The 13,032-nt window shown below is 48.8% G+C and overlaps 1 protein-coding gene across 1 annotated transcript in view; it reads left to right on the forward strand.

The window, feature by feature from the left end:
- Positions 1-13,032, forward strand: part of LOC113409379 (transport and Golgi organization protein 6 homolog) — an 86,669-nt gene that overhangs the window by 37,729 nt on the left and 35,908 nt on the right. Inside the window, exons 12-14 of the mRNA XM_026663211.1 lie at positions 241-375; positions 6,469-7,005; positions 8,268-8,325. Coding sequence (XP_026518996.1) covers positions 241-375; positions 6,469-7,005; positions 8,268-8,325 — 730 coding nt within the window. The remainder of the gene's footprint in view (positions 1-240; positions 376-6,468; positions 7,006-8,267; positions 8,326-13,032) is intronic.

The following is a 13,032-nucleotide window of genomic DNA, read 5'->3' on the forward strand; positions in this document are numbered from 1 at the left end:
AATCAGAAGTTCCACTTCCAAGTAAATACGTCTTTCTCTGGCTCCCCTGGTTGAGCACCACAGCTCCTGTAGTGTGCAGTGCACTGCAGCCAGCCGTCCGAGCTGTGGGCCAGCCCATAAGGGGTGCAATACCGTGGGTGTGGTGATAGAGCTTGGCTTAAGGACTGAAGAATTATTGTGTCTCTAACTGGAATGATGTGATCTTTCCTTTTCTTCTGTTCCCTAAACTCCCTTCGGCAGGTGGTGGAATTTGTGGCAGTTACATTGCAGCGGGCATGTGCAAGTCTTGCCCAGGGTTCAGAGGGCACTGTGGAAGCGCAGACTCTGAGCATGTCCATGGGACTAGTGGCTGCCATGCTAGGAGGGGCAGTACAGGTAAGCCAGGACACAGTGGGATGTGTGCATATGATCTGAATGCTTGGAAGGGCCTCTGGAGCCCCTGACCAGCAATGCAGGCTGCTCTGGCATATGCATGACAGCCTGTGCATGGGCTGAGATGCAGCACTAGAATTGCTGGAACTGGATGGTTAGTTTAGATCAGATCATATTGAAATTTTGAAAATAGAGACCCTTCCCACTCCTGTGCCTTGCCCCTTGGTACAGACATGGTTTCCCTTCACCAGGATGACACTTAGGCTGTGGTTTGGATATTACAATGCTCCCGTCCCTTTTCTCTCCCCCACGTCTGCTAACTTTTGTCTGAGAGTGATGCCAAGAAATTGATTCATGCCATTGCATCAACTGGAGTGGGCTAGTGTGTAATGTGCGAAGGATGTAGCTGTGTTGTAACAAAGGGACCAGATGATTCACAATTGAGCTGTCTACCTGTTGCTATTTAAGCAGCACCTTTGCTCAAGAGGTTACACTTGCACTTGTTTTGGAATCATTTTCACGCCATCACGCAGGTCTTTGCACTGCTTGGATCCTACTTCATTTCTCAGCCTCTTCCTCCTTCAGTTTGTTCATTTAACCAAGGTCTCTTTATAATGTGGTGTGTTCCTAACAAAAAAGCCACCAAACTCTAAATCTGTGAACAGACCCAGTGAAGGAGCATGGCCTGGGTGCATATTTAGTCAAACTACTACACTTCTCTTTTAGTTTAGTCTGTAAATCTTCTAAAGTATGAAGAGGATAGTGATCCTGTATGTGCCTTGTAAGGTACACGGGAGGGAGCCCCTCTGGGACACACCTTAGGGGTTCTGCTGCTGGGGAAGGCAGAAAATATTTTCTCTAGCTACACAACTCTTAAAGCATAAGGGAGAATAGGGCCCTGTCTAGGGACTCCTAGTGTCCAGGGGACAGGTTGTTCTGGTGATATTTTGCCACTTAGTTCCAGATTATGGAGTTTACATGTACACCTCTACCCTGATATAACACAACTCGATATAACATGAATTCGGATATAACGCGGTAAAGCAGCGCTCCGGGGGGGCTGCGCACTCCAGTGGATCAAAGCAAGTTCAATATAACGCGGTTTCACCTATAACGCAGTAAGATTTTTTGGCTCCCAAGGACAGCGTTATATCAGGGTAGAGGTGTACTTTGCATGCCAGCAGCTTCCAAGTCCTGGAGAATCAACCTGCTCCTGATGTGTGTTTTTTCTCTAAAGTAAATAAACCTAGGAAATGGCATACAAAAAACTCTGCACAGTTCAGTGCTCACAAGTCATGAAGTACCAGTTAGTTTCATGCAGAACCCTGACTCTACCACCAGGTATAGGTGATCTGAGTCTCTACGTGATCACATTGTATTCCTTAAATATTCATTTTTTTTTTGTCTGAGATGCTCACGTGTAGCATCTTGTAAGTGCATTACTCTGTATATGTCTGCCAGTCCCTGAAAGTCACTTACATGAAAAGTACACAATAAATTAAACTTATAGGACATCCTACCAATTAAGCAGGCATGGGAATATTAGTGAACATTTGCTGAGCACCTAAGTTTGCAGCTAAATTCACTTTCTGGTCAACTGCCTTATTTTCTGAATTATACCAAAGGAAGGCTGACCTGCTGGTGGAAAAGAGAATTTGTTGTATCTGTTTGCTCACTAAGTTACTAAAATAATTAATGGAAGAGGAGACCCTTTCAGTGAAAACATTCTGGACTGTCTTGACAATGAAGTTAGTGGAAGTGTGAGAAAATGGTACGCGGTGTCACGTGTGTAAAGCAGTGGAAATCTTGTATGAAGCTATGTTAGTTCAGCAGTAGCCTGTGATCATGTGATTAATGACTGTATCATGATACATGTGCACAAGGGGAAGACAAAGTCCATTCTCCACTCTCTGCCAAATCCTAGCATTTTAGGTTGTCAGTGGGACTGGGTGGGGGCCTGGATCTGTGTTCACGTCGCACTCCCCAGCAGTGCCCAGCCCAGACTGGGGAAGCTAATGATCCAACCAGCGGACCAAATTTGGTGATGAATCCTGCTCACATGCCACCTGAGGCAGTTGTGCATACGCTAAGAAGTAGGACTGGGTATTTAATATTGACTTTTGGTTGTGTGCATGGGGTTAAACTGATCGCTAAATGTGGGGCTGGGAAGGAATTTTGCCCAGGGCTTGGCAGGGTTTTACCTTCCTCTGAACCACTGCCCGGGAGTGTTCCACTCACATAAGGTGGGCATGTACCACGATTGGTTTCTTTCCCTTCTGGTTGCAGGGGAGCCTAGAGCACTGCGGGCCATTGTCCCTCCCACTAGCTATGATCTAAACCAGCCAAACACCATGTAAACTCAGAGCAGAAGCTGACTCTCTGCCCTTTCTGTTTTGCTTTCTCACCTAGACTCCTGCTTTCCTTTTGGGGTCTTCTCATTGATCAACTGCGCCTTACCCTCCTTCCTCTGGCATGAGCAACACCTCCTCAGACGCAGAGAATGTGCATTCTCGGTCCGTGCCCCTGACCCGCAGTGGATGAAGTAGTGGAGCAGGGCTCCACACTTGTACATGGGGCCCACTCCTAAGTCAGACCTGATTCTCACTAGCTCATATCAGCTTGCTAGCCATTGTTAATGGAAGCAACTTAATGTGTCCAAGTCAATTGAACGAGAGAGGTTTCCCAGGGCAGATGGTGGTTGACATCAGACATTTAGGTTGACATTTAGAGCCCTGCAAATCTGCGGATATTCGCTTTGCATCTGCGGACCACTTTTGAAAATTTTGTATCCGTGCAGGACTCGAAGTTTATTGTCTCAAATGGCCACCACAGAGGATATTTATCTTGGTTTTCAATTAAGTGTTTTGCACAATTGTGCAAAAAAATCTCCTGAGGCCACTGGCAAACCATCAGCTTCACTACTCGAGTCTTTGCTTTCCCAGATCTAATGACTGAATTTTGAAACTCTGTCAGTCCCAGGATATTAGAGACAGGGTGGGTGAGGTAATATCTTTTATTAGACCAACTTCTGTTGGTGAGAGGGACAAGCTTTCGAGCTCTGTATAAGCTCGTAAGCTTGTCTCTCTCACCAACAGAAGTTGGTCCAGTAAAATATATTACCTCGCTCACCTCTCTGATTTTTGAAATGCAGTTCAGTGCCAGAACTTCTCTCCATCCTCTCCCATGTCCTGATACATGTTGCTAGCAAAACCCCACAATGCCTCTTGCAGCTCTGACACATTGCTACAGCTTCAGAGGGAACTTCTACCCAGCGACACTCCTGAGTCGCTTAGGCACAGTGCATTCCCCAGGGGAAAAAGGGGCTTGGGAGGAGCGTGCAGAGGACAGCTTTGTGATCTACCCTTGTGTTGCTGAACCTGGTGGTTCTCTCATGCCTCCCTGCCCATGTCCTTTGTGAGGTTGTAGCTCTTGTGCTCCCCCTGCTGGCGCTTTGCCAGAGCGAGGCAGGTCAATCAGTGCTGCTCGTTAAACAAGGAAGTAAATGAAAAATGCACCTTAATCTCTGCAACCTCGAGAGAAAGTATTTGTCAAATGGGAAAGGACGTCCTTGGTGCAGCAGAGAGTGAAAACCAAAGTAGGTGTGAGAGCCCTGCTCCCCGAGTCTCCCCAGCATCTGAGAGGCTAAAATCCCAGACATTGACAATGCAGCCTTATTCGGAAGGTGTTGAGGTCTTATGATTTCAGCGTCGGGATTGGGAGTTTGGATTTCTGTGTTCTATCCCTAGCTCTTCTCCGGACTTGTTGCGTGGTGCTGGGCGAGTCACCTCACTGTGCAAGAGCTCAGTTTCCCAGCCAGAAGAAAGTGGATAATATTTATTTTCCCATCTCCAAAGGGGGCTGTGGAGCCTGATTCATCCAGTCAGTCCTAAAGCTCAAACATTACTGATGCCAAACAGGCATTCCGAGCACATGGGTTCTGCTGCAGGAGGCTCTTTGGGAGATCCGGAGATGGTCTGTCTCCTGCTAGCTTGTTGATTAGGGTGTGCAATCACCTGAGGAGTGATAGGTTTCTTGAGCCTCTTGGAGATCCTTGACCTGATAGTAGAGTTTTAGGGCCAAGCAGGCATCTCCTGGATGGACTAGAGGCAGTACTGGGATTGGCCCTGGTGGTGGAGACAGGGGATTGGCCCAGTCCTGGGAGATGTGACGTAATCCTTTAGGATTGATATAAGCCTTTTGCTGCCTTCCCCTGCTCCTGCCCTCCAAAGTCTTCTCCCTTCCTAGTTTCTTTTACGGTGCTGTGTGCTAATTCCAGGAAATTGCCACTTGGTTTATTTTGTCACGCACAGAGCAATTTTCTCCCTCGAGTAGCATCTTCACCCTTTGTTGAGGTCCTTTCAATGGATCTGTTGAGGTGTTGGCTACAGCAAAGGCACTTGGTCCAAAGTGGGGAAATGTTATAATTCTCACCTGTATTTCTAATAACACTGACAGGGTGAAAGTGCTGGGTTATTTAACAAGTAAAAAGCTATCCACTGGGAAGCAGATTTTAAAACAAGATCGGATCTTTTTCTAACCAATACGGTCTAGTTCAAACAGGGATGAATGCAGGGAAGTGCCATGGTCTGTGTTATACAGGAGGTCAGATGAGGTGATCACAGTGGTGCCTGCTGGCCTTATACTCTGGGAATCTCCAGTCTGTGAAAAGCGCTTTGTGTCCCAGTTCACGCTCATCTCTGGCATATGCTTCGGCGGGAAGGTGACGCACTTGCTGTGCTTTAGAGAACTGTCAAATGATCCGGCTCAGTGCCTAGTCCTAGCAGACACATTGGTTTCCTGTACATGACTCCTAGCAGATACTGGGGCAGACAATCATTTTTTTTTTATTTACAACATACACAAATGGCTCCTAATCTTGGGATCTGGGCACCTTTGTCATAAAAGAGTCATATAAAGGTTGAACCAGCAGCTGCTCCTCACCTCTAGGCAAGAAAAAAATAATCAAAGATTAATCAAACCCCAAACAAATACCCTCTTAGCACAAGTGCAGGAGATCGCTTGCATTCACTCTGAACCTGGAGCGTGCTGCCAATCTGCACATCACCATCTGCACTCATGAAACTAGCCCTCGTCTCTCTCCATCCTCAGAAGCATAGGCAGAAGACAGGGCCTTGCAGAGTGTTGTGATAGTCACGTGCAATTACCTGTGCACACTTTTACATGCACAGTTTGTGATCTGTTGCATGTGCAACTAGCAGGGGCGGCTCTATGTGTTTTGCCGCCCCAAGCACGGCAGTTAGGCAGCCTTCGGCGGCATGCCTGCAGGAGGTCCACTGGTAACGCGGATTCGGCGACATGCCTGCGGGAGGTCCACCGGTCCTGCGCCTTCGGCGTACCCGCCTCCGAATTGCCGCCGAAGCTGCAGGGCCGGCGGACCTCCCGCAGGCATGCCGCCGAAGGCTGCCTGACTGCTGCCCTCACAGCGACCGGCAGGCCGCCCCCCGCGGCTTGCCGCCCCAGGCATGCGCTTGGTGTGCTGGTGCCTGGAGCCGCCCCTGGCAGCTAGTCAAGTGACTGCTCACACAACTGCACCTGCACATCGCATGTTCCTTTTTGTATGTGCTACAGTGAACATGAGGCCTGAGTAAATGCCTCATGGGAGGAGCGTCTCCCCCCCCGCTCAGCGGAGCTAGTGCCGTGGGGCTGAACTGCACTGCAAGCAGACTGGCAGTGTCGGTAGAGGATGTGCAGGAGAAGGAGCCAGTGAGGCTTTACAGAAACCAGACTACTTCCTGCTGTGTCTGAGACGCTGCATGACCAGACGAGGTGTTCTGGGCCTCCTGTAGCCACATCCCCATGTGAGGATGGTAGGGAAATGTGAAAAGCTGCTGTCCCACCCCACTTAATGGTCACACTTGCCAGTTTGGGGCACATTATTATCTGATCCATCAGGCTCACATCCACGCTGTGCAGTTACCGAGGTTTCTTAATAGAGTCAACTCCATTAGACTGTCTCCCACCACTCTCTCTCCCGGGCCCCTCAGCCCAGGGGAGTGTTCTCGGGAGCTGCTGTAAGTCAGTGTGTCCAGCTCTCATTTTGAGGCCATGTCAGTGACAGTTGTGTTCTTCTTTCAGCTGAAATCGGGTGACTTTGCCATCCTAAAGCAGTTGGTGCCCCTGTTGGAGGAGATCTCCCGCATTCATCCTGAACCTGTCATCCAGCAGCTCGCTGCTGATCTGCGCATCACCATCTGCACTCACGGAGCCTTCTCCACCCAAACTGTTGGCAGTGCTGCCCACAGCACCCTGGGGGAAAAAATAGGGTCAAGCAGGTCAGGAGGACAGACCCACGCAAACCCCACAGAAAGTCCTGAGGACAAAACAGCCGGGCTCAGCCTGGGACCACCACAGAGTAATGAAAATTGCAGCCACACAAACAGCAGCATGGCCAGTAACCCCAGTCCTAAAGGAAAGAATGGGGAATCCAGCATGCAGAAAGAGTGCCCCGCTGGGACTCCTACAGCAGCCCACAGCCCACAACCGCTTCAGGAGCTCCTCTTATCAGCATATGACCCTGAAATCCCAGTACGGGCAGCTGCCTTGCGGGGTCTTTCCCGCTTGATAGAGCAGAGGGATCCAGACGGACTTCAGGCTCAGGAGAAACTCCTCAAGGTAGGCAGAACTCGGGACTAAAGCTTGCTACAGATCGTGTTTGTTTAATGTGCGGTTTCCCTTCTGACACTGTGCCATGCTCAACCTAGTGTCACGCTTACAGGCTTGTCTTCACACTTATTACATGACAACACACCTGGGACAACGTGGGCTCCGGGGGAGTGACTCAAGCGGGCCGGACACATGTCTGGGAAGAGCACGCAGATCCCTCGTTGGCAGGTTTTTTCTGCAGAGCTCAGCTGCTCGTGGTCCCAGCAACTCTTACTGTGTTCCCTCTCAACTGTTGGGGTTTGTTCTCTCTCCTCCCCGCCCTATGAAGCAGTAAACATGATGATTTGGTAGCCCAATTATTGACCCTGCTAACATGAGATTAGCAAGGTTCCTCTGGGCCAACATGGCTAATGTGCCCGTGCACTGTTCCCATGCTGGCATCTCATGCCCCGCCTCTGCCCCATATTCCTGGGTTCAGGGAGGAGCAGAGGTCACTTCTCCTTTTTTCTGGGGCTAAAGGAGAGGAACCAGAGTTAAAGCGGGAAAGTGCCCACAGATCTCTGTAAGTGAAAACCTCGCATCCTCCCTGTGAATAGCTAAGGAAACAAATTGTCCTACATGCTATTGCAGGGCTCAGAGGAGATTCCTGCAGCTGGCAGTCTCTGCTGTAGCAATGGGCAGCTGAGGAGTCAGTATCTTGCTAGCAGATTTCATGAGTCAGCGTCACATTTATGGCAACCATGACCCAGGCTCAAACCCTTTAACCAGGGCCACGTGCAGTCCATGATGCTGTGGGAATCCACCCATATGACAGCTCTGAGAGGTGTAAACTTCCACATTCATCTCAGCGTGCTGCTAACTCTCAAGCCTAGTTGTGATGAGTTAAATTGTCAGCATTTACTATTTCACTGCTTGCAGAAGCATCCAGCCAATGTACTGGTCCCTCATTGCTGGCTGCAGAGGGGTGTGTTGGGGTAGGAGGCAGTGGAACAGCTAGTTGCTGTCAAAGTTTAGAATTTCAAAATTTCCTGTTGCTCCAAACTTGCCTACAAGGTGGAGAGAAAAGCTGCTTCCCCACAGATCACACAGGGCCTTGCTTGTAACTCCAGCTTGACCACAAGGTACAGCGGCTTCACTCAGAGGGGTAAGGTCAGCTCAGAGAAATGGGGAAGTCTGGATAACACCCCCAAGTGTGTGGGACTGGAGCTGTCTTAGGGGAGAACATGGATCTCGCACTCCTAGGAAGGTAACTGGTGTGCTTTGTCCTCCAGGTTTTCCTGGAAAATATGGAACATGAGGACTCCTTTGTGTACCTTTCTGCTATTCAAGGTGAGTGCAGTGCCCAAGTTGCTTGGGTTTGGTGTCTAAATACTGGAGGGCATCTTTCCCACTACGGTTTAACTAGCATTTGTTTTGTGATATGTATGAGTCCTTTGTGTTCCACCCATGCTCCTATCTGTGAACTGCTGGCATACATCAGCTGAAAGGTGTGTGCTTGTTTATTTACCAATTAAGCCATTGATTATATTCCCCTGCTGAGGATGTGCTGCAGATTTAGTGAGTCTCTCATTCTTAAACACTGCACATTCCCAAGAAAGTCAGAGGCGAGACAGGAGAGAGTTCCCTGGAAACCAGAGAGCCAGTGGCTGTGAAATCCAGGCTTTATGCCTCCCAGGCAGCAGTTTGGATCCATATGGATTTTCTACTGGGGTCGCAGACCTCCTGGAGCTAACATCTCTTTGGCTTTGTCTAGACTAGAGCTTTGGTCATGTTGTAACTCAGGGCAATTGATTGCCAGTTAACTTGCGTTAACTAATCTAGACAGTCCACGGAAGTGTGTTGGTGGCTGTGTTCGAGTTCACGGCGGTAAATACACCTTTCCTTCAGCTGAGTGGGCAAACAATTCATTGCTGTCACAGGCATGGTACAAGGCTTCTCCATCAGAATGAAGGGCAGTAGCGCAGGATGCGGGGTCAGTGACCTCCGTGCTAGCCAGTGCCTGCAGCTGTTAGTAGAGCACAGGTCACTCTTAGGTTCTTGCAGAGGTTAGCTAGTAGGTGTGCTCCCCAAACTGGGCCACCAGGGAAAGGCATTCCTGAAATACATGGGTTATTTTAAAGGGAAAGGTGAGGGCAGGCTTCTGGTACCTGTGACCCGTAGGCAGTGGAGTCCAAAGTTGTGACCGGAGCAACCGCTGTCCCAGGGAGAGTGGCATTGTGGGACAACTGCTGGGGGACTGTTGGAGTTGACACAGGTAGTTCAGTGTCTACACTAGCAGTGATGGCAGAAGTAGGCTGTCTTTGGCCTTATGTCGTGTGGGGAGATGGTGTTACTGTTTTGATGCAACAGGGAGGCTACCTCAGTGAGAGACAAACGTAGCTATGGACGTTAGGTCGACATAGCTTTGTAGTGTAGACAGGCTGAAGTGCCTCTTGGTCCATGGTGCTCAGCATACACGTTTGGAACTGGGAGTCTGACACCAGAAACTCTCCTGAGCTGCTTGGTTCTCCAACTATGAAAGCATAAGCTGCCCCACCACATGGTGAAAATACCTGGGCTCTCCTTAAAGGGGAAACCTATCATTTCTAGAGTAACGCAGATGTTTGTTTAGCTGCTTGTAAAGATTTGCAGGGTGATCTGGCACAAAGCTGTACCGACATGCTTTACAGACCATGAACAAATAGAGCTCCTTCGGAAGAAAAGCTGTGGTATCTGGACTCCAACCCAGTTGCACACTACGAATCTAAACAGTCCCCCTGTGGTTTCCAAACTCTTGGGGGTGTTGCTGTGCACTTTTTAAAGGGGGCTCCGTGGCAGGGATGGGATTAGTTGCTGAACCCAGCGAGGAACTGTGCGGCGGCACTCTGAAGCAGCTGCAAGAGCGGGAGCAGCTCTGCTGAGGGAATTGCTGTAATCAAGCTGTACGGCTCCCCGGGCATATTTGCTGCTGTGAGGTCATCGTGGGGAAAATAAAGTCTCTTCCTAAGAAACCTGTGCATGTGAAGAGAGGTTAATAGCGTGCCCACGCATCCTGTTCCATGGAAATGACTGCCGAAAATGGTGCCAAGATTCCTGACCTTGCTTCCTACCTTAGACTGAGTCCCTGCAGTAAGAGGAGAGACATAGGAAGAGAGAGCATCTAGTGAAACCTCGTATTGGGGTACCTGGGCAGGGTATTTTAATATTCACCACTTAGTAATGGGGGCACCAGCTCAATAAAACCACTGATAGACGGGGGAAGGATTCTTGAGGGACGCCAGGTAGCATAACCGTTGGGAATGATAGTCCTCTATTACCACTAACTGATCTCTAGCCTTGTAGGTGTGACTAGGACAATGTCAGACATGAGGCCCAAATGACACATTCACATTCACAATACAAGCTTTCATTATTATTAACAAAATAAGTTGTTTCTGGCTCTCAGGGTTGAAAAAATCCCTTCCGAAACGTGACCTAAGTGTAACCAGTGGAGTAGCGATTGCTTGACTCTGCAGACAGCCTGAATCAATGGCTCTGAGAGGTCTGAACTCCCCAAAGCCCCATTAATCTCCTCTATATGTTAACCCTGGAGCCCAGTGATGACACTTTAATGTAACCATTAACTCTTGAATTAACGACCACTGTAGAGCATGGAATGGGGAAGAAGGTGGCCACGGGGAGTTGCTGCAGAGAAGGATGTGCAGAAAGAAAAACAGACACAGTTAAGAGAGAGACAAGGAAGGGAAACAAAGTGAAGAAATAATAGTGATCCTGTGGGGGAGCAGATTTCCCTACGGGGTGCTGCCGAATAAGACAGTTGGGTTCCAAACAAAACATGTCATGACAATAACTCAAAGTTTCATTGCTACATAAAGACCAGATTCTCCCCTGGGTCTCTGTGACATTGTTGGGGTGCCACTGTGGATCGACAGTAGTGTGTTTGTGCAAGACTGAAACTTTGGTCCATGGATCAGAATTAAAAAATGGGATTCAGCTCTCGCCACAGAATGAGCTTGACACCCCTGGACTAGCACCACGTGAAGATGGTTACATGCGCACACCATCTCCTGTAGTCACCAAATCAGCTGATCGTGGCTGTTATCAAAACTTGTTATTTCTCAGGCTTGGTCTACACTTAAGTTTTGCCAGTATCACTTATTCTGTTTGGGGAACTGGTATAAACTGTACCCCTTGTCATGGCTCCACAAGACCTGTGCTACATCCCAGCTATTGGAGGAACCCCTTCAGTGGGTCCCACTCTTCCTTCAGGGTTGGCCATACGGTCTCACCAGCTCCTACTCTTGAGCCTCTAGGTTTCAGCGCTCCCGCTTCATACTATGAGCTCTGCCCAGTGCGTCCAACGAACACACACCTGGTTAGAGTCCCTGAAGAGTGTAAAAGTCTAATGGGCCTCAGCAGGTATTTGCAGTGACACCAGACACACTTTTCCAAACAGAATAGGGTTTATTAGTCAACTGGAATGCAGCACTGGAAGTCCTTAGGTTAGCATAGAGAAATAAAGATTAAGACAGTGTCTGTCTGGCCAAGCTAGTGCCATCCGCCATCCAAGCTGCTGTGCACCCCATTTCTGGCTCTCTCTGACCCTTTGTCAGTCCCAGGGGAGAGCAGTCCAGCCTCTTCCAGAAGCGAACTCTTTATCCCTGCCTGTCACCTCTGTCCTTCGGTTTCAAGCAGAGCTATGCTGAGTTCACATACTCCACCTCTGAGCGCTTCCCCCTGTTAAGTGTTGATTGCTCAGTCATTGGGGCGGTTCTCATTGTCTCTGTAGATCCTCTGTTGATTTGGGTTGGTTTCAACCAGGTCTTTAACGACCCATTCATTCCACCCAGGCAGCGGGGTAGTGCGCACACCTCATGCTTTCTGTGCTGCCCCAACAGCAGACTTACCCCCTTTTCACCTACTTGGTAGCAATGTTAAGTACAGGGGGACACTGAGCCACACATAGGGGTCATACAAATATTACAGAAAATTCCCACTTCATCACAACTAGCAAAAGCATTCTTGGCAGAATAAACTGTCCCCCCACGAGGAGGGTTTGCTGGGGTAGCTCTACCAGGATAGCTATACTCTTCTAGTGTAGACAAGCCTGACGTATGACAGAGTCGTCACTTGCCTGCAATGGTCTTCTCAGGCAACAGAAGCTTGAATAAGACCGTAGAAGTCTACCTTCTAATCCTTCCAAATCTTAAACACAAAACCCTAGTACTGTTGAGCCAGATGGGGAACCAGGGCATGCATCCTAGTCAGTCTCATATATATGCATTGTTTCCACCTCTGACCCAGGTCTCTCTCCTCAATAGACAGATCTTTCTTGTGAATTGCTGGGTTGGGTGCATAAGGTAGCATTGTTCCTTTGGAAGGAAAGTCTTAGTGACATGAACAATTAGATTCTTAGAGGGGTAAACAATGTATTGCTTAGGAGACGCATAAGTATGGAGGAAGAAAACCCCTGCGGATTGTACAATTAGTTACCTCTGTCTCTGAACCTCCTCTTCAGTGTAGCAGAAATCTGAGATGAAGGCAGTCTGGGGTGGTTAAGACTGACTCATGGTTAAGACTGGCTCCTTAAAAATTCTCAAACCCCAGTCTCTGTCCCCACTTCTCTTGCTGGCTGGAGTAGGAGCAAGAGAAGAAATACCGTATTTGCTTCTCGTAATTGATGACTGGAAGAGCAACCCTTCCGAAACAGCTGGAAGATTAGCTTATCAGTACACCTTCCTGCCTGCCTGTACAGTCTTGAGTGGGATGAGGTGGTTCTTGCCGTGCAGGTGAAATGATAGCCTCTGAATGATTCGTGTACTGTGGGCAGCTCCTCACATGTTTAGCCGCCGGTTATAGTTCCGATTAACCCTGACACAGTTTCTTGTGGTGTTGAGTCACTAACTGTACACAGAAGTAACATGTTAGCTAAGATTAGAAAGCACTGTCAGTCTTGCCCTGTAAACGGCCTTCGGGGATGTAAGGTAGAGGTTGAGAGCAGCTGATGGATGCTTTAGGCAGGTTCCCTTTTTCTCTAGGCAACACGTGCTGCTTCTG

The sequence above is a fragment of the Terrapene carolina genome, unplaced genomic scaffold (genome assembly GCF_002925995.2).
Source record: "Terrapene carolina triunguis isolate 2854851 unplaced genomic scaffold, T_m_triunguis-2.0 Scaffold32862, whole genome shotgun sequence".
NCBI classification, from domain to species: domain Eukaryota; kingdom Metazoa; phylum Chordata; order Testudines; family Emydidae; genus Terrapene; species Terrapene triunguis.